Genomic DNA, 22,977 nt, shown 5'->3' with positions numbered 1-22,977 from the left:
GAAAACTCGATTGCGCCGAAGAAACTTCGGCACATTTTTACTTGATCATTGTTCACCAATTTATCTTATTCTCTAAAATTAAAAATAAATGAAATATTTCATCGAATTTATCAAATCACGTCCATTTGTTCTCGTACTGCCCAAGTTCATTCAAGTGTCGTCTCACTTTCATTATTTCGAAGTCTTGTCCTTTTTTTTCCATAAAAAAACACCCAAATTATCATTTCCTCTTCCATTCCGTCTAATCCTGCCCAAGTTCATTTAGCCGATGTTTTCCTTTCATTGTGTTCAAAGAGGTTTTTTTTTTTCTCTCAAGAGTTTTTCTTTATCAAGAGGTTTTTTTTTTCTTATCTTGGCAAGATTACAGCATCCGAGGCATCTCAGCGTCGAGAGGCGTTTGAGGCATCGGCGTGATTAAAAGTAACAACTTCATTGTTTGTTTCGATCTCGGGGTGTTTTTTTTTTTTTTTTTTTTTTTTTGTTACCTTCGTTTTTTCCTTTAGGATGGTCCCTCGGTTGTGGAGTTTTAGTAAGTGGTGAAGTTTAGGGGTGAATTTGTCATTTTTTTTTTTTTTACCTTGTTTCTCACTTGTTTGTCAGTTTTTTTTTATTTTTGTCATTTTTTTTTTTTTAGTTTGTAAATTTGTAGGTTTTGTCCGTGTATTAGTTTTTGGGGGTTTCGTACGTGGTAGGCTGTCTTTCTCTCTCTCTCTCTCTCTCTCTCTCTCTCTCTCTTTGTTCTTGGTTTTCGTACATAGTATGAGAGAGAGAGAGAGAGAGAGAGTGTACTGCATATTATGTGATTCCTCACCCGTTGATTGTCCTCTCTCTCTCTCTCTCTCTCTCTCTCTCTCTCTCTCTCTCTCTCTCTCTCTCTCTCTCTCTCTTTGTTCATGGTTTTCGTACATAGTATGAGAGAGAGAGAATACATCATATCATGTGATTCCTCACCCGGGGATTGTCCTCTCTCTCTCTCTCTCTCTCTCTCTCTCTCTCTCTCTCTCTCTCTCTCTCTCTCTCTCTTTATTGACTCGAGTGAAACCTTGCTCCGCCTCTTTCCGCTTGTTCCAAGCAGATGTTTACACTTTCAGTGTAAACACATTTTCCATGTAAATATGTTAACTTTTCATATTCAGTCCGAAATCATTTAACATTTGATTCCTCCTGAAATTCATTTTACAGTATTGCGAGACCTGGGCAGATAATTTAATTATCAATTATGAGGTTTCTTTGTCGAAATTAACGTTAGATTGTTTGGGAAACTTAGAGGGGAAAATCATTACACATCCCCTGTTTTGGCATAATAATGATAATAATTATTATAATAATAATAATAATAATAATAATAATAATAATAATAATAATAATAATAATAATAACAACACCCTTTACTTCAGTTCAAGGCCATATGTATATATATATATATATATATATATATATATATATATATATATATATATATGTGTGTGTGTATATATAAATATATATACAGTAAATATATATATATATATATATATATATATATATATATATATATATATATATATATATATATATATATATATAGTCTTCTCGTTGTATCTTCCCTCTGTAATATATCAAGCAAAGTATATTATTATTATTATTATTATTATTATTATTATTATTATTATTATTATTATTATTATTATTATTATTATTATTATTATTACCAAGATAAAATATGTAAAAGAGGTGCACCACTAATGATAATAAACTAGGTCCATTTACCAAAACAAATATCTGTGTGTGTGAATCATCCCACACACACACAACACACACACACACACACACACACACACACTCAAACAAATTTTATATAAACATGTTCACACTTAGAAAACGTATGTTTATTTACCAGCCACACTTAGAGACGAATTTGCGTATAAACAAAAAACAACAACAAACATTTGAGTGTTAAAAAACCAACATGAATTATGGTTATAAAAATATTCATAAGAAAATATTTTACAATATTTTAGTCTTATTTTTTCTGTTTCTAAGCTAATTTATTTTCTTTTTGTTGAAAATATTTTATAAATTAAGCTTATGAAATTATTATGAAATTATTTTCAAAATATGCTTAAAATTAACATATATATTTATTATTAATATTATTGCATTAAAAAATATTTTTTCATCTCTACCGGAATATGTTTCTTTTGCCACTTTTTTTTCTTAATTTTTCATAGTAAAAGTTAATGTGTTGATCTAGGAAAAAGTCATAAATTTCTTCCTTTTACGAAGATAATAATTTTCTTGCTGAAAAGGAAAAAAATTCTCCCTTGAAGCTTAAAAGTAATCATATAGCAACGTCAGTCCCTGACAAACTAACCATATTTTAAGAACACCTACCTCCCCCTCCCCCCCATTCCTCCCAACCCCTCCCTCCCCAACCTTCACACACCCCCAAAAAAAACAATTACAGCCTAAGTCACTCCACTTAATCAGCGATGTTTTAACCCTCAGCACGTTAGTGTTTATAGTGTTTTAAGTGTTCTAAATTCAAACAAGTAAAAAATGCGCCGAAGTTTCTTCGGCGCAGTTGAATTTTATGTACAGCGTATAATCAAGGCCACTGAAAATAGATCTATCTTTAGGTGGTCTCGGTAGAATGTTGTATGAGCCGCGGCCCATGAATTTTTAACCACGGCCCGGTGGTGGCCTGGCCTATATCGTTGCCAGAAGCACGATTATGGCTAAATTTAACCTTAAATAAAATAAAACTACTGAGGCTAGAAGGCTGCAATTTGGTATGTTTGATGATTGGAGGGTGGATGATCAACATACCAATTTACAGCCCCCTAGCCTCAGTAGTTTTCAAGATCTGAGGGCGGACAGATAAAGCCGGCACAATAGTTTTACTTCTAAAGTAAACTAAAAAGTGCTGCTTTTAAGTGGTGTCCATTCCACCTATCACATCCTGAAAGATCATTTCGATGATCTTCCAAAGAGAAAAAAAAGAGAAAATTAACTTTCGAGGCGAATTAGCTTTCTCTTGAGGGCCTGCCGTTGGCGGGGCCTATAAATACCTTTAGAGCCTGTGAAATGGCTGTTTCGATCCCTTTCGAATGTGTTCCCGATCCTCTTTATTTATAGGATCGAGTCAGGTGGCGTAACGACTGCTACCCACAAAGACTGAGAGAGAGAGAGAGAGAGAGAGAGAGAGAGAGTGAGAGAGAGAGAGAGAGAGAGAGAGAGAAAAGTAGATTGAGAGAGAGAGATAGAGAGAGAGAGAGAGAGAGAGAGAGAGATTGAGAAAGTTTGAGACAGAGGGGAAAAGTAGATTGAGACAGAGAGAGAGAGATGGTCTGGGAGAGATATTTGTCGAGGAAAACAATTTCAGTTAGAGAGAGTGAGAATGAGACGCTGCAAGAGCTGGTGCGTGGTGGAAAAGTAGATTGAGAGAGACAGACACACAGACAGACAGACACAGAGAGAGAGAGAGAGAGAGAGAGAAAGTAGACTCAGAGATAACGGGATTTTCAGGGGAATGTATAAACTGCGAGAGACCGATATGGAGAAAAAGATAGACTGGTATACAGAGAGAGAGAGAGAGAGAGAGAGAGAGAAAAACAATTTGAGAGAGAGAGAGAGAGAATGAGAGAGAGTGAAAGAGCGAAGGAAAAGAGAGAGACACAGACAGAGAGAGAGAGAGAGAGAGAGTTCTGAGAGAGAGACTGATCCCGAAGAATAATGGGATTTTTTACATTATAAACATGCGAGAGTTCTATAGTAGAAAAAGAAGACTCTATCTTCAGGTGAATTATTGCCTCCAAGAATGTTTTGCAATCATTCTTTGTCAAGCTTCTAGAAAGAGACGACGTCACTTTTTCACGTTGGGATTGTAGAGATGTTTGTAATTTATGATTGACGTTGATAGTAGGGTGAAGTGTATCTTATATATGCCTCCAAGAATGTTATGCAATCATTATTTATATATAGAAATAGACGATAGTTTATACGTTATTGTAGAGATGTTTGTATATATGATTATATATATATATATATATATATATATATATATATATATATATATATATATATATATATATATATATATATATATATATATATATATATATATATATATATTTATATATTTATATATATATATATATATTTATAATTAATCAAAACTGATATCATTATTTTTTACATAATTATCATCTAATATCTGCTTCTACATTTTTCAATAATTAGATATTTTTCTCTATATTAAATATTTCGAATACTAGCACAGAACTAGAATTCCACGGCCTGTAGGAAGGTCATAGGTCATCGGAATCAGGGAAAACCGAAGGAAGTAGAAAATTCCACAACGCGTAATTAGAAAGTCAGAAGCAGTCACTGAACGTGATCAGTGTCACGTGTTGTATGAACGATGTACGATGCTTTGTTTGTTTACATCGGGTGCCCTCGGTGGCATTGCTAAAAGCTAATACAAACTGAGTGTTAAGTCGAATTTTGTTTATTTCCTTCTTCTTCTTCTTCTTCTTCTTCTTCTTCTTCTTCTTCTTCTTCTTCTTTCTTCTTCTTCTTCTCTTTTATGTTTCTCCTCGCCCTCTTCTTTTCTTTATTCCTTCTCCTTCTCCTCCTGTTTTTCTTCCTCCTCCTCCTCCTCGCCGTCGTTTTCTTCTTCTTCTTTATCTTTCTTATCTTCCTCCTCCTCCTCTTTTTCTTATTCTTTATCCTCCTCCTCCTCCTTTTCTTGTTTATCTTCCTCTTTTTCTTCTTGATCTTTCTCCTCTTCCTCCTCCTTCTCCTCCTCTTTTTCTTCTTTATTCTCTTCCTCCTCCTCCTCTCCTTCTCCTCTTTTTCTTTTTTATCCTCCTCCTCCTCCTCCTCCTCCTACTTTTCTTCTTCTTCCTTTTTCTACTCACGTCAGCTTGTGGAACATTTCATGCCAACTACTTTCTACAGGGGTCGATGAGATCACTGGATTCCTTTTTATTGCCAAGGCACAACAAAAACAAATCTCAGGGGAACGTCTTTGTTAGATCTGTGTGCTGAACTTCTCTCTTCTTTTCGCTGTCCTACAAAAGACTAAAATCCCTTCGCCTTTGTTACGAGAATGTCCTTAAAATATCTTTCCCAGCGTTCAGAAAATGTTCTGCACTGTTGTCAAGATTCCGTCAATTCATTTTGTCTTTCGCCTAACACGGAAGTATTTCAGTTTTGTCATGAAAATAATTGTCTTTTCCCATCCTACAAAACACAAGAAATCTCTCGCCTTTGTCAAGAAAATGTCCTTAAAAATCATCCCGGGCGTTCAGAAAATATCCCCCATCATTTGCAGGATACTGTCCTTTCATTTGTCATTCACCAGACACGAAAGTATTTTCAATCTTGTCATGAAAATAAATGTTCTCTTCCATCATTTAGAAATATATTCGTGAGCATCGTCGGAAAAATATCGTAATCTGTCATTTCTGTGCAATATATCCTTTCATTTAATCAGAACACATCCTTTATTTTCTTGTAGAAAATATTAAAATATCTCCTTCGTCCTACAAGGAATAATAATTTAGTTTCATGATAAAATATTATTAAATTTCTGTATCCTCCAGAATGAGTGTATCTGTTAATGTTATACAGAAAATATATGTAAATTTCTCCTTCCTCCTGCAGGAAAACGTCCGAGCACCCCGGCCGGAGGAGAGTTTCGCCTGGAAGGACTCCGAGGCTGAGAAACTGGCCAAATCCCCAACCACCAGCCTCCCTCGGGTGCAGAATCCTACGGTGACGCTCCTACAGAAGAAACGAGGTCAGTTGGCACCGGAGGATAAGGTATTGAGGCCCCTGGGACCTATGATAGGACGTCCTAGCGCCTCGGAGAGGTCACCCTTTGTCAGAAAGGACCCTCAGGTTCAATAATGTTTACATCAGAGTGGGGGTCACATTCGAAAGTTACTTCAGGTCCCCTTTTGCTTTGCTCCGAGTGTCTGTTGTTTGTTTACATCAGCGTGAGGTCACTTTCCAAAGTTACCTGAGGTCCCCTTAGCTTTGGTTGAGCTTAGGAGAGGATGAAGACATGTTCCGTCAGTTTTCGTAACTTTTCACTGGTGTTATTTTAATTGTTGTCATTGTTTTAAACTATCCACCTTGGTGATTGTCCCTCTACGTTCGTCAGTCTAGAAAACAGGCTAAGCGACGTCCATGAGTGTCCCTTTTAGATACGTATTTCTTTAACGAAAGAGTCCTGAATACCACGAAATAGTTTGTATGTACTTCCATAGTCCATAATGCAATCACCAACTATTTTAGTTGGTGAATAGTTAGTTTCTTTGATGCTGTTTGCTGAAAAGTTTCAGTAATGAGTGGCTTTATGTGTCATTAACCAACATATATTGAAAGTGTTAAACAGCTTTTCATGATTGAAAGCATAAGGAACTAAAAACAGAATAATTTTAAATCTGCTTTTTTGCTGTAAATAGGATTTTTGCATTTATTGCAAAGGAAGGATGAGACTTAGGTAGGTTATATATATATATATATATATATATATATATATATATATATATATATATATATATATATATATATATATATATATATATATATATATATATATATATAGATTAGATATAATCCTGTGTGTATTTTAAGACCTCTCCATCTCCCAGTATCTTTTAAATTTTATTATATTCTAGATTTAGAATGACCATTACAAAATTTCTGATCTGGAAATTCATATATCATTTAATTAGCTTAAGTAAATATTGCATGTAAATTATATATATTATGCTTAATTTTACATTACAAGTCGCTGCTTTTACATAAGTGCGAATTTTTTTTTTACAGATTTACTAATTATGATATGGCCTTTTTTTCAAAATTTCCATAATTTAAGAGAAAAATTCTAATCGGTAGTGTAAGTTTCAGTGTTATATTTAAGTACCATTTTATTACTAGTATGTAAGAAATTTTTATTGATTAAGGTATATTTAAGATAAAAATCTTATAATTGGTTTTAGTAAATAAGATGAAATTTATATTATAGAATCTGGCTTACTAAGTAAGATATGAATTTATATATACATATATATTTATATCATATATATACAGGGAGTTTTCTCAGTAATAGGGATATTATAATTAGGCCTACTGAATATGAGGTAAATTAGACTTTGTAAGGACTAGTTATCTGAAAAAGAATCTATTTGGCTAGACAGTGATAGGCAATCCATGAATAATACGAGACATACCATTAGGTCTACAACACTCAGAAAAGATTTTGTTAGCTATAAAGATCAAGTCTATTCTTATTATTAGAAGGGAAACTGAGGCGTTCCGTTAGTTATCAACAGTCACGACGACAGATAAAGAAAGATCCTCTCTGCTTGTCTCGCAAGCAGAGCGGAAGACTAACATAAACGAAGGTGTCTGCATGCCACTTTTTATTTATATATATACATACCTCTGTGCCTGGTTCGGAGGTTTAAAGCCATAGCTCTTTTTTTTTTATCTTCTATAGCTTCACTTTTTACTTTTATTAAGTCCTTTTTGTCAGTCTTTTATTAAAAAGAGTTTCAAAGGTAAGGCCGGAATATCTCTCCTCCATAGATGTTAGAAGACGTTCAGGCATCTGTGTATGATCTTTTGGTATCTTCTTGTTTTCTCTTTTTTTTTTTTTATTTGTTGCTTACTCTCTCTCTCTCTCTCTCTCTCTCTCTCTCTCTCTCTCTCTCTCTCTCTCTCTCTCTCTCTCTCTCTCTCGTTGGCTATCAGCTGTATTGCTTCAATAAACATAGCAGAAGCATGATGAAATTAGGGCGTCCAGTAAATTAAGTAGTCTCTCTCTCTTCTCATAGGCCTAGTTTAAAACGAAAATTGGAAAGCTATACAAATTGTGATTGGTAATTTTAAGAGCAAATTCTAATTGAGCTGGATGAACGAAAAGCTGTACATTGAGATAACAAACCCTGTCTTCCCAATTTGTGCTCATAACTCACTTTTCTGTGTTTTTAAATAAGATTAATCTCTGCCCAATTTGATTGTGTTCGAGCGAGAATTTTGGGTCCTAACGAAATTTGGGGATACGTCTGAAACCAATTTTGGTAATGGAGAGCTAGATTTTTGAAATGCCATGCATTTCAAGGGAGGCAGAGGAATACTATGCGCGTTGCATGCAAATGAATGCACGTGTCCTCGCCTCCTGAATGCATGTGCATTCACTCAGGTTCCCATCAGTCAAATGTACGATGGCCAAAAGTGACCAAAATTTTCGCTCACAAACTTTAAAAAAAAAGAGTATGATAATAAGTCTCATCTCTAAGGTAACTTGCATCAGCTATGCAAAAAAAAAATTGTCTGTGATAATTCATAAAAAAAGCAAAAAAAAAAAAAAGAATGGTCCTAAATGCCGCATAATTTCTGCCCTCAGATGACCCGCATTCTACAACAGGTAATGAAACATTTCATAGTAACACCAAAACAATCTGTTTCTCTCTCTCTCTCTTTCTCTCTCTCTCTCTGTCTCTCTCTTTCTCTTCTTACTTTAAGATAAGAAGTCCGAAGGTTCTTCGGTCCACCTACCCACCCAGCCCCCCCCCAGAAATTAAGATAATAAAAAGCACGACAGGGATCATCTCAGCAAAGGTCTAAATCTAGTCACCCAACATTGACCTTATCTCAGGTCATCTAGGTCACCTCACTTTGAAGCCTCTTTTGACATACCTGAACCGAGCCCCAAGCATATCTCAGAGTGGTAGCCACACCTGAGGTTTGCCTCTACACCTGTAATCAGCCCACCTCATGTCAGGTCACCTGACCCCCGCCTTGTGACCTCAGGATGCCAGCCACACTTGAGGTCTGTTCCTTTCACCTGTAATCAGCCCACCTCATGTCAGGTCAACTGACCCTCGCCTTGTGACCACAGGGTGCCAGCCACACCTGAGGTCTGTTCCTTTCACCTGTAATCAGCAGAGGTCATGTCAGGTCACCTGACCCCTGCCTTGTGACCTCAGGATGCCAGCCACACCGGAGGTGTGCTTCTGTCACCTGTAATCAGCCCAGGTCATGTCAGGTCACCTGTTCCTCGCCTTGTATCACCTTACTTGACCTCAACTTCATCTCAGTTGACCTTACCTGAGCTGACCTAACCTGCCGTCACCAGTACTCAGCTGACGTCATATCAGGTCACCACATCCCTACCTTGTGTCATCTAACTTGACCTCAACTTCATCTCAGGTGACCTTACCTGAGCTGACCTAACCTGCCATCACCTGCACTCAGCTGACGTCAGATCAGGTCACCTGATCCCCACCTCATTTTGAGTGATCTTACCTTACCTGACCTAACCTGCCTTACTTTGTGCCCTCCCGTTCCCCTTTTCCCAGTCTTCCACTACACTAACGAACTTACTTTATCCTCCAGGTGGGATTTCAAGCATACAGTCAAATGATTTAAATATAAAGTCGAAAGATTCTAAAGTCTAAAAGTCAGATACTCAAGGTGACCCTGGCTAGAATAATAAAAAAAAGAAAGATTTGAACCTTTGCTCTGTGATGCTGTTGAATTCTACAGCCGTTCGTTAAGAGAATTGTTCTTAATTATGATATTTTCAAGATCGTTATCTTGCAAATTTTTCATAATTTTATTTCAAAGATGACAAAAAAGTTTGACTAAAGGTTGGTTTTTCTTAAAGGATCCAGGCTGTAGATTTTAACTGTAGTAATTATGGATTGCTGCTCTGTTGGCTTTGTACTGTATATAATACACTGCTTTTTAAGAGGCCATGGTCTGTATGGGATGCATTTTCTAATGGAAGAAAATGGACGAGTAAAAAAAATAGTATATAATTTATTTTTGATGGATTTATTTTGTTTTAGAGTTCAGTAATTTATTAAAGTACTAAAACTGAAGACTTAATAATTATTATTTTTTTGCATCTTTTTTTTAAGTATTCATCTTTCATTACTAAGTAATGAAATTAAATTAGAATTGAAATCAAATTGGTACTGAAATCTAATTGGTAATGAAATTAAATTTGTAATGAAATCAGTTTAGTACTGAAATCAAATTGGAGTTTCTCGTCGATTTGAATTCCAGACGGAAATATATTCGATGACATCGTGGACCAGAGTAAAATTTTTTTTGTTTTTAAGAAAAAAAACTCCCTTAATACCCTGCACATATTGAGGACTTTAACTTTATTCTTATTTCAATGGAGTTTAGCTTTTAACTTAATTGTTGGTGCATGGGAAATATAACCTATTTTTTAATATTTTCATAAATGAGGTCATAAGGTCATGAGGTCATGCATTGTCGTTTCACACGAAGTATGACCTCACCAAAGATCTCGATTTTTGTGTCTGAGAATGAAGTCATACATTGTTTACCGGTAATCAAAGTTTGACTTCACCGTTGATGCCTCAATCTGCAGTATGAGATCATTGATGTCTCCCCCCTCCCCTACCCCTCCCCCCGGCTAAATTGCACGCTTTATTTTTTAGAATGCAAGAGTAGCAATCCATATGGAATATACTCTACCCCCTGCAATGCACCCAACAGATATTTATTTATCTAATATTTGTACATAATTTGTTTATAAAAATATATTGAATTTCTCTTTCCAATGTGGTGGTGCTTTTGATCTGCACGAATTGGGAGTAGTTGTGTTTTTTTTCTTTTTTGTTGTGTGATGTTTGTGTCTGTCTTTGTGTGTCCCGTTTGTTTGTTTGTTTGTTTGTTTTCTGAGTCTCTCTCACCGTTCGCTCTCTCTCTCTCTAACTCTCTTTCTCACCCTCTCTTTGTCCAGTGTTTTGATATAAACGTCCATATAGGTGGACCCCAATAAGCATCGCCAGTTATTTAATGCTATGGTTACCCGTTGTATCCCTCAAAAATAATTGTTTGTTTGTCATCGTTTATGTTAATTTTTTCCAGCTTGTTTACCCCCGCAGAAAATTGTTTATTTTTTTGTTTCAGGCTGGGATTGTCATCAGTAAACACCTCTTTTACGTTCGACCTCTCCATATTTCTATTTTAGAATAAAAAAATTTTTTTCCCCAAAAATGAATTTTTTGAATTTTTCTAAAAACAACTGCATTTAGTATGAATGGCTAAAAATTTTTGATGTATCACTTTGAATGACAGTTTAGACTAAAAATTTTGACATCCAACCCTCTTTTTTCAGTTTGATCCAATTTTTTTTTATATAGATAATAACCTTGAATATTATTAATTCATGTCGTTTCTCTCCCAAAACAGGTTTTAAATTTACAATGGAAAATTCATTGTTTACAAAAAAAAACTACCCCTTCTTTATCTGTTGTTAATAAGATATTTTCACTTCTTCCTTTCTTTCCAAAAAAAAAAAAACTGCTTCAAGCATCCAGGATGAACTTGCCTTAACATACTATATATATATATATACGTTGGTCTGCCGGCATATTGGCATACTAGCATACTAGCATACTGATGTATACTAGCATACTAACAATAGTAATACACACCGCTTTATTCCTCTGCTATATATCGCTGTACAGAACTTACCTGGTCTTAACAACTGCACTGTATTTGATGAGATTTCTCACCTGTATGAACCAAAAAAAAAAATTTTTCTACATTAAATTTTTTTCTGTGTGAAATTCTGTTTTCAGTAAGGGAACAAAAAATATATAAATTTATGAATTTATATAATAAATTGATGATTTTTCTTCAGTTAAATGCAAGTAATTCTACTCTGTTTTGGCAAGATAAAAAAAATACAGTTATGGAATTTTTTTTACAGTTAAAAGCAAATATAAATTGAATGAAATTCTTATGCTAAAAAATCATTTCCTATTTCTTGATATATCTGATATCTTCCAAATTCCAATTTCGTGATTCCAATTAGCCTATTTGCTTCAAATCGACCAATTACGTTCAAATTTGTTCTCACATTCAATCGTATGACGAAGTCAAACAAAAAAAAGATAGAAAAGGCAGTCACTCAGAAAATAAGGAACGTTAAAAGAAAATGAATATTGAAAGAAGCATTCATTTTTTTTCAATGGCTGTGACCTCTGATGACCTGACCTCCTCCTTATCCTCCAGAGGGTCAAATTCCTGGGAAGAAACCAGAATATCTCAGACCAGACGAAGGGCCTCTGTACAGACCAGATGAAAAACGTAAGTAAAACGGGTTCGAACCGTATATATACAAGGGATTTAAGAAAATGGGATTAAATCTTACATATAAGGGATTTGATAAAATGGGATTAAACCTTATATGTAAGGGATTTAATAAAACGGGATCGAATTATGTATGTAAGGGATTTACCAAAATTGGATCGAATTATGTATGTAAGGGATTTACCAAAAAATTGGATCGAACCTTATATATAAGGGATTTAATAAAATGGGATCGAACCTTATATATAAGGCATCTAATAAGATGGGATCGAATCTTATATATAAAGTATTTACGAAAATGGGATCGAACCTTATATATATAAGGGATTTAATAAAACGGGATCGAATCTCATATATAATGGATTTGCGAAATTGCGATCGAACCATATATATAAGGAATTTAATAAAATGGGATCGAATCTCTTAAATAACGGATTTACTTAAATGGGATCGAACCTTATAATTAAGGGATTTAATAAAATGGGATCGAATCTTATATGTAAGGGATTTAATGAAATTTGATCGAACCTTATATATAAGGGATTTACGGAAATGGGATCGAACCTTATATATAAGGACTTTATGAAACTGATTAAAACCATATTTGAACTTTGTTTGAACTAGTTACTAATTTTTTTTTTCATAAATCTTCAATCGATTTTTTTTTCAAAAACATTCGTTTTCCCAATTTATCGTAAATCCTTTTTTTTAATATCATTGTGTGCGCGCGTGCGTGCGTAAATACGCGTATACTTAAGTGTACATACACAGCATACTCTTGGTGTTGGTGTTGCTAAAGTCTTCATTATATTCACTTATGAGCTTCAGTGCTTTATTTTCTAAGCATCTTTCCACTGCTTTATTTTGGTGATGAAAAGTCACGAAACCCATTGAATTAAATAAAGTTTAAAGTTGAGAAAAATGTCTCTTTTTTTTTTTTTTTATTCTTCTGCCGTTCTTATCTTTTTATTTCTTCGTTTTTCTTTTATTCTGTTAAATAAATCAGGTTAAAATGTGAACTGGAGATAACAGAATAGGGTGTTGGTCTTCAACAGCTTATTTCTGTATGGTAATTTTGCAAAGAATTGTATTTATTATTATTATTATTTATTATTATTATTATTATTATTATTATTATTATTATTATTATTATTATATCATAAATAAATATTTTATATTGTTTATTATTATTATTATTATTATTATTATTATTATTATTATTATTATTATTATTATTATTATTATTATTATTATTATTATATTCTCTCCAGATGAACTTGATACTTTTGAAATTGTGTATACTGTATTCTGTTTTTACAAACTGAATATTAGCAGAACTGAATATAATCTATTCTCATGAACTGAATATAAGTAGAACTGAATACAATCTATTCTCATGATCTGAATATAAGTAGAACTGAATATATTCTATTCTTATGAATTCAGTAGTAAAGGAAGTATTTATATTCTATTTCTATTAACCAAACAGTCTATTCTGTTTCCTCCTCTGCAGTTTACACAATCAAGAGAGAATACGAATCAGAGGGCGAAGACGGAAGCAGACGATTCGCGGTCCTAGGCCCCAAAAAGGTGCAGGGGGTGGGTCCTACCACCAACGATGGTATCCCTACCACCCTCAAGTCCGTAAGTTGCCCTCATTCATCCTCCTTTTAAATCCTGATCCTTATCCTAATCCTCAAATGTTCTTGCGATTGGCTCCTTTGGGGTCCTAAATGTCCCGTTTTGTCTTGTGTTTATAATCCACTTGTGACTGTGTGAAGGTTGAAGTGTAGCCAATCGTCGAGTAGGTTGAAATTTTAGCCAATCGTCGAAGGCTGAAATTTAGCCAGTCGATGGTTTAAATTGAATCAATCGTCGAAGGTTGAAATTTAGCCAGTCGATGGTTTAAATTGAATCAATCGTCAAAAGGTTGAAATCTAGCCAGTCGTCGAAGGTTGAAATTATCGTCGAAGGTTGAAATTCAGCCAGTCGATGGCTGAAATTTAGCCAGTCGTCGAAGGTTGAAATTTAGCCAGTCGATGGTTTAAATTGAACCAATCGTCGAAGGCTGAAATTTAGCCAGTCGTCGAAGATTGAAATTGAATCAGTCGCCGAAGGTTGAAGTTTAGCCAGTCGATTGTTTGAATTCAGCCAGTCGTCGAAGGTTGAAATTTAGACAGTCGTTGATGGTTGAAATTTAGCCAATCTTTGAAGGGTTGAAATTTAGCCAATCGTCGAAGGGTTGAAATTTAGCCAATCGTCGAAGGGTTGAAATTTAGCCAGTCGTTGAGGGTTGAAATTTGGCCAGTCGTCGAGGGTTGAAATTTAGCCAATCGTCGAAGGTTGAAATTTAGCCAGTCGTCGAGGACTGAAATTTAGCCAATCGTCGAAGGTTCAAATTTCGCCAATCGTCGAAGGGTTGCAATTTAGCCAATCGTCGAAGGGTTGAAATCTAGCCAATCGTCGAAGGGTTAAATTTAGCCAATCGTCGAAGGGTTGAAATTTAACCAGTCGTCAGCTTTTGGTATTTATTTAATATTTTTATTTGCTCTGTATATAGCCTTACAAAAGCCTTTACTACTAAATCACATTTCCTGAAAAGATCTGACATAGAAATATAAAAAAAAATCTGCTTTTTTGGTTAATTTTTTTGCAAAAAAACTAACAAAGCCAAAAAAAAAAAAACCTTATTCTTGCCCGGAAGCAAAGCTTGCAGTTTCATAGAAGTGGTAGCTTTTCCCAATAGAGTTTTTTTTTTTTTTCTTCCGTTTGTCAGTGTTTTGTTTTTGTGTGTTTTTGTTTAGTACACACACTATATCCTTGCCTTGTTTCATGCTGCGATGTAGGATAAATTAAGGATTTTCAAAATGATCAGGCTTAAAGGATTCAAGGTACGTACACTTTGGTCTGTGTTCTTGTTTTTATTATTGTTGTTTATGTCACATGTGTGACGTCATTAGATTTCATGTACAGTACTTGTATTGCCCCTCTTGAAGATTGCATGGTATGTTTTATAAAAAAAAAAAAAAGTCTCTTATATGCTGTGTGTTTTGTACAGCACAAATTCACCATCTTTAAATGAAATATATTTGTTTTTGATTTTTTGGGGGGAGAGGTTTAAAACATAAGTCTTTTCATTATAAATTTAGTGTTATGGTTATACACAGAACCAAAATTTTGAGCAAGACTCCTTTACTAAAAGAGTAGTCATGTGAGAAATATGGAATTATATTGAAAACCCTAATTATCATTATAAAACTCTAGGATATTTTAGGTTAGAATGTATTAAGTTAGAACAATGTCTTGGGACGGTGATTCTTAACCTTTTTCAGTTATGATGTATGGACCCCTTTCAAATCAGCAGTCAGTTCTCGCATCCCCTGAATTGCTGAAATAAAAAAGAAAGCCTAAAATAGAAAGTTGATGTGATGTGTATTATTATTATTATTATTATTATTATTATTATTATTATTATTATTATTATTATTATTATTATTATTATTTTCAAAAAAAATAAAAATAAAGTAAAATTAAATTAAATTAAAATAATTAATAATAATAATAAATAAAATACAAAGTTGATATGATGTGTATTATTATTATTAGTTATTTATTTTATTTTTATTTTTTTTAAATAAAAATAGAATAAAATAAAATAAAAATAATAATAATAATAATAATAATAATAATAATAATAATAATATATAATATATAATAAAAACATATTTTGTTTTAATTATTCATGGGCATCCTGGCACCCCTTAGGAACCGGCTAGGGGGTGCGAGCGCCCCTCGCTAAGAACCACTGCCTTAGGATGTAATCCCATAGACAAATGTTACCAAATCTTTTAATTCAATTTCTCTCGTAGCGCCAAACCTTGAGGATTCAGTGTAGTTTATACAAAGGATTAAGTCCCAGGTATTCAGTTGATTTACCTGGTCACCTGAACAGTGCCTTATGCAAATTTTGTGGTAAATTTCCTTAATTATGTTTTTTGATGATGAAATCAACGTCACCCTGCCTGAGAGTTCGTCTTGGATAAACAGAGAATCACCAAAATAGAATAAGATAGCGTGTGCTAGGTGTGAATACTGTTTCCCAGATAAAATTGCTTTACAATGTAATTAGGTTCCCTAATTACATTTAACCTAATTTACAATGTAGATTAGGTTAAATGCAGTAGGTCTGACTGGTGTCATGGATTATATCTACTGTATTTAAACGAGAGATGTTAGGCTTCCAATTATTGTTTACTTATTGTTATTCTATTTAATTTATTACAATTTCAACTCGATTCCTTTAAAAATCAATGAATTTTTCTTCTCGGGTTGGGTTGTATAAAGGGTAAACAAAATTCCCATCGTATTTTAACCCTTATGTCTGTTTGAAATAAGGTCCTATAACCCTTTTTCCTCTCGGGTTGGGTTGTATGAAGGATAAACAAAGTTTCAATTGTATTTTGACCCTTATGCTTCTATGAATTAAGGTTCAATAACCTTTTTCTTCTTGGGTTGGGTTGTATGAAGGATAACGTATCCATTGTATTTTGATCCTTATGTCTGTATGAAATAAGGCTCAATAATCCATTTTTCTTCTGTCGTTGAGTATTATGAAAGATAAACAAAGTTTCCATTGTATTTTAACCCTTATGACTATATGAATTAAGTCCCCAATTTGCTTCCCCCAGGGTGTAAAATCTGAGCACCAGGGGGAGTGGTACAGAAGGATGTTTGACTCTCTACACAAAGTTAAGGATGGTAAGTAACTTCGCTTTGTTTGTGTATTGTTTATTGTCAATTATATTTTTCTTTATTTTTTATGTTCGATTTTTTCTGTACAAAACACCTTGAAAGTTAAAGATAAATGTCATTTAAAAGCACCTTGCCTCCAGCGCGCTGCTAAATGGCAGTCATTGGTAAATTATGCTTGTTTTTCTGTTGTTATATATATATATATATATATATATATATATATATATATATATATATATATATATATATATATATATATATATATATATATATTATATATATATATTATAATATATAATATAAATGTATATATGTTATATATACACATGAGGAGTTTGAGTCTTCAAACTAAAGGATTTATGAAATCCTTGTCATGGCCTATATATATATATATATATATATATATATATATATATATATATATATATATATATATATATATATATATATATATATATATATATATATATATATATATATATATATATAATATTTAAGAAAACTCAAACTACCTCTGTTATTTTTATTCTTTGCAGAATATCTTTTAATGTCGTTTATTTAAAAAAAAGTCATAGTTGTTATTAATACAAATATCTTCATTGGCACTGTGAATGATACCATGCAAGTCACATATATTTGTCACTGTGTATATAAACACCAAAAGATTTATGGGAGCATGATATTGTCCTACAGCAGGTATTTACGAAAATCTAATTTTAATTAATGTATTGGTATTTACATACAGTAAATACGTAATGATTATAATGATGTATTTTAATGTGATTGCTGTTTTTGTGTAATTTTTATAATTGGAAGATGTCAAGGTAATTATATATATATATATATATATATATATATATATATATACATATATATATATATGTATATTACATATGTATACTATATATATATATATATATATATATATATATATATATATATATATATATATATATATATTTAAATATTCATATATATATATATATATATATATATATATATATATATATATATATTTATATATATATATATATAATATATATATATATATATATATTTATACATAATATACAGTATAAAACAGTATAAAAATGCACCATGTTTTGAAGCAAACAATACAAGACTGTCCATTTCAGCTTGTACAGTCACAATCGTTACGGTCCTTGATGTACCTTTAAAAAAAAAAGTCTGTACAAATAGTCTGCACTGACCTACCAAAAAAAAAAAAAAAAAAAAAAATCTGCACAGACCTACCAAAAAAAAAAAAATCAATTTGCAGAATTTGTTCATTTAATCACTTATTCACTTTATCCATTTAGCTATAAGGTTCTCTTTTCTTCGATTTTTCTTTCAGACGACCACATCATCGTCAAATACAAAATAAGCCCGCGAGGTACAAACACACTTACGAATGAGTAGTAGAGGGGTTATTTATTTAAAAAAAAAAAGGAATATTATTTTTTTTTTTGGCTCTAATAATATGATTTAATAGACGCTTTTAATGGCTATCGCTGTCGCTTACTTTTTTCTGACCTGGGCTATCGTCTGTCCGTTTCTGTCTCTCTGTCTGTCTCTCTCTCTCTCTCTCTCTCTCTCTCTCTCTCTCTCTCTCTCTCTCTCTCTGTGACCTCTTGGCAAAGTGGTGCTTACTCATTCTCTCTCTCTCTCTCTCTCTCTCTCTCTCTCTCTCTCTCTCTCTCTCCTGCTTAGTCTTTACTGCTCTTTCTCTCTCCCTTTCCCTCACTGGCTGTTGTCTTCTCTTTCCAGCCTCTGCTCTCTCTCTCTCTCTCTCTCTCTCTCTCTCTCTCTCTCTCTCTCTCTCTCTCTCTCTCTCTCTCCTGCTTAGTCTTTACTCTCTCTCTCTCTCTCTCTCTCTCTCTCTCTCTCTCTCTCTCTCTCACCTCTGGCTACTCATTGTCTCTCTCTCTCTCTTTCTCTCTCTCTCTCTCTCTCTTAGTCTTTACTGCTCTTTCTATCTCCTTTTCCCTCACTGGCTGTTGTCTCTCTCTCTCTCTCTCTCTCTCTCTCTCTCTCTCTCTCTCTCTCTCTCTCTCTCTCTCTCTCTTCCCAGCCTCCAGAGTATTGTTTCTTTCTTTTTTAGGGGAGAGGAGCTGTTTGTGATGTTTCTCAGTTTTTTACATATATATATTTTAATGGTGGTGGGAACGCATTTTGTGACGCTTGCTATTGCTGCTGTTGCTGTTATAGAAAGGCCAGAATATATATATCTCTTTCTAGAAGTTTTTTCTCTCTCTCTCTCTCTCTCTCTCTCTCTCTCTCTCTCTCTCTCTCTCTCTCTCTCTCTCTCTCTCTCACGTGCAAAATTAAATCTAACTGAATTAGGTGATAGTGTATAAATCATTTTAATTTTGTCTAAGTTGATTTATTGATTTGATTGTTTTTTTTTTGCCAATAAATAAAAAGAAAGGTGTTTTCATTCCCAATAATAAATGTGCCCTTGAATACAAAATAGTTTTTGGTAATTAGATTTCATTTCAGTTAGTTTCAATATGTCTTACAAGGAATAATGGTATGTAATTAGTGTCGTTATATCATTTAAGATTGTACAAGGGCTAATTATCAGATGTAATTTAAAAATTGCTACATTTGATATTTTAATTCCAGACTCAATTATAAAGCCTAATTGCTAGCCTTAACTGAAAAGAGACCTTGGTAGAACGGCTTATCCACAATTTAAGAATCATTTCCTTCACCAATGGGTTCACAGCCATACCAATAAGAGCTAATTTGCCTTGGGATCCTGTGACTGGCATCACAGATTGTATCTTTTAAGTTTCTAAAGATCATGCCTGATATTGGAGCTTAATTATCAGAACTAATTGTGTATAAATGGGAGAAATTGGTGCTAAAAGGAGTCCTAATAATGAAGCCTAATTTCAGACCTAATTCAAAAAAAAGGGTGACATCTAGTGGCGAATTAGAACACCTCTCTTTGCAAATAACGGATTGTCTTTCGTGGGATCTGGAAAAAAAACCAACGAAAAATTATTCCAAAATCTCTCTCAGGATCATCTGTGACGTCAGATCTTATACCTCTTGAAACTAAAATTTATTTTCTCTTTATTTCATCTGTTTCTCATCTCATTTCGTCCCTGAAGCTATTCAGAACTGTTCCCCTAATTTATAAGGACTATTTCCCCTTTGAACTATGAGGACTATTCCTACCCTAATCTATAAGGAAGGACTATTTATCCCACTGACCATTTAGGACTGTCCCAACCCTAATCCTCACTTTGAACTACTGAGAACTATTCCTGCCCTAATGAATAAGGAAAGACTATTCCCCACTTTGAAGTATAGGGAGTTTTCCTACCTCTTTGAACTACTGAGAACTACTCCTACCTGAATCTGTAAGGGAAGACCACTCCTTCCTTTGAACTTTGAGGACTGTTCCTACCCTAATCTGTAGGGAAAGAGTGTTTCCCCTTCTTCAGTTACGAGGACTATTTCTACCCTAATCTTTAAGGGAGGGCAATTCCCCACTTTGAACTACTGAGAACTATTCTTACCCTAATCTATAGGGAAGGACTATTTCCCACTATGAACTACTGAGAATTTTTCTTGTCTTAATCTATAAGGAAAGACTATTCCCCCTCGAACTATAAGGACTATTTTACCCTAATCTGTAAGAAATTATCTTTTTTTACCTAATTCGGATTTATTCACCTCTTCCCCTTCGCCTTCCAGACTCACCTAGGGCTAAAAACAGGCAAAATAAAGGTACATGATAAATATGAATAACGATATTGCAACCCACTTGATTTTTTTTACTTGAATTTTATTTACTTAATCTGTATAACATAGTCTCCTTTATATTGATTATGAAATTGGCCAAAGCATGTTTGTCTTTTATTTTTATTATTTTTTGTACATAGGGCTGTTGCTCGAAAAATTGGGAACTGGTTAGACTTAGAATTGCTGCCTACGATGCGTAGTTTAGTTCGTTCTAACCTTCTAAAAGACATGAATAAACTGTTTAATCTGTACATAATTATATACCTCTCGTATTAGAGATTAAATGGTGCATTGGATATGCATTGTCTCGTGGATATTGCTTCTATTTTAGACATTGCATACGGATCCTTAGGTCATAGTTGCATTAGCCTTGCCATGCCAGCGAAAGGTTTTCGACCATGAAAATATTGAGAGGCTTTGCAGGAGAAAGATGGACGTAATTGTATGTATTTTTTTGTAATTTACATATTTTAAAGGCTGTAATAGTGTCATTTATCATTTGGTGTCTTATTTAGGCTTTCATTTCGTAATTGCTTTAACGGAATAAAGGATAAACATCCCCTTACGTTCGTCGTTTTGCTCTGCATAGCCACCAGCATCAACGAGGACCTTTTGTCTTAGTTATCTATCATTGCCAGTGTTGTAGTTGAAAGTCCCATTTTCTTTGATACTTTTACTTTCCGTTTTTATTCCCGTTTTCTGTGATGAGTCACTATTGTAAACAGAGGATGAGACTATGACGCGGTTCCCTTGTGCGGCAGATAAGTGCATTTTATTACTTTTTTTGCGTTATTTCTCTTACGTTCTGTTTTTATTTTGTAACAGACTAATCTCTGAAGATTATAGAAGGGATTTCTAAGTTAGATTAAGTATTTTAAAAGGTGATGATGCCTTTTTTTAATGTTTTTGTACGAAAGAACTACCGTGACGTAAGCATAGGTCTACTAACATTTTGTGGGTCCATCAATTGAATCAGTTAAGTGAATTTATTCCTTTATTTTAACGTTTTTTCTTGCTATTTGTTTTCATTTTGAAATATATTAATCTCCGAAGATAAATAAAGAGATTTATAAGCTAACTAACTGAAGCATTTTTAAAGTTAATTGTGCTTATTTTTTTATATATATACTTGTACGCCACAACTCCCGTGACGTAAAACATAGGTCTGACGTTTTGTGGGCCACGAAAATCATACCTGCCAACGACCTTCGTGATGTTGATAGTGAGAGATACATCATCATCAACTCTCGTATCATCACCGTCATCATTAACCTTACCATGTCTCATCAAAGGCATATTATTCTGTTGCTGGTTTCACGTCACGCGAAGTGGTGATCAATTTCGTGGCCTATGTGGAAATAGAGAGAAAAAGGAAGATATATCCTCTCATAGACTTATAAGGAATACAAATGAATAGAGCGTTTACATTCTGGGGTAAAATGATGATTAGGATTCTTAAATAAACCCCAAGATAAATATAGATCGAAAACTATTGTTGAACGATATTACTGAAGTAAAAATACCGATATAAAGAGAAAAAGGAACAGCTTGTATGGCACAAATAGCCAACACAGGTCACTGGCAAGGGTGCCTCGCTGTACGATAATGATCTTTTGTGTAGACAAAGTGGGATTAAATGAGTTAAAATCGGTGATTTGCATATTTCGAACACAGTAATCCCCTTCTCCTGAGTGAGAACAATGATTCTGTGCGAGAGACTAAGCCTATTACAGAGCTTCAGGGGGAAAAAAAATCCCTTTTTTTTTTTAGAAACAGCCTACGTCAGCGCAAATCTCAGTTGACAGACACCACTTTTTTTTCACGAAAATAGATAATGTCTTTAAATAACCTGCTGTACGTTATTTCTGTCTTTGAATTTATTTTCAAATCTGGTTTTTTTATGTTGAATTGTTGTGTTGTTTATGATTTAAAGTTTTCCTGTTTGTCTGTTTGCATAGAACAATATGGTTTTACGTTTTATTCAAAAGAAATTATTTGATTTATGCTTGCTTTTTCTCGTGTTGATTATATATATATATATATATATATATATATATATATATATATATATATATATATATATATAAGGGAGCCTGGCGTGTAATCTCATCCATCTTGTGTTATACTGGTAAAACGTGACTGAAATTATTTTCCATGGAGAATATAATTCTGGGCTAAGGGAGTTCCTTACATCCACGCATGCGCCTTAGAGCTTCTCTGTCCTCGTCTTGTTTTGTCAGTAATTATCTAATTTTTATTCCAGTACGGATGTCTTTGAGGTATGTCTGTCTGTCTGTCAATAATGTATTTTTATAATTTTTATTAGCAATC

The 22,977-nt window shown here is 33.6% G+C and overlaps 1 protein-coding gene across 50 annotated transcripts in view; it reads left to right on the top strand.

Moving 5' to 3' along the window:
* Positions 1-22,977, top strand: part of LOC136825405 (uncharacterized) — a 979,501-nt gene that overhangs the window by 741,046 nt on the left and 215,478 nt on the right. For 24 of the 50 annotated variants that reach the window (XR_010849324.1, XR_010849322.1, XM_067081764.1 and 21 more), the window contains 8 exons: positions 5,650-5,785; positions 8,405-8,425; positions 12,061-12,135; positions 13,652-13,782; positions 14,985-15,029; positions 16,827-16,896; positions 18,245-18,283; positions 20,599-20,631. Coding sequence is in view for 43 of the 50 variants with exons in the window: in XM_067081764.1 (XP_066937865.1) it covers positions 5,650-5,785; positions 8,405-8,425; positions 12,061-12,135; positions 13,652-13,782; positions 14,985-15,029; positions 16,827-16,896; positions 18,245-18,283; positions 20,599-20,631 (550 nt within the window). In the remaining 7 variants the exon portion in view is untranslated. The remainder of the gene's footprint in view (positions 1-5,649; positions 5,786-8,404; positions 8,426-12,060; positions 12,136-13,651; positions 13,783-14,984; positions 15,030-16,826; positions 16,897-18,244; positions 18,284-20,598; positions 20,632-22,977) is intronic. The other 26 variants (XR_010849327.1, XR_010849328.1, XR_010849326.1 and 23 more) reach the window with 11 other exon arrangements.

The sequence above is a fragment of the Macrobrachium rosenbergii genome, chromosome 37 (assembly GCF_040412425.1).
Source record: "Macrobrachium rosenbergii isolate ZJJX-2024 chromosome 37, ASM4041242v1, whole genome shotgun sequence".
Taxonomy (NCBI): Eukaryota; Metazoa; Arthropoda; class Malacostraca; order Decapoda; family Palaemonidae; genus Macrobrachium; species Macrobrachium rosenbergii.
This window is presented reverse-complemented; position numbering and strand designations above follow the sequence as displayed.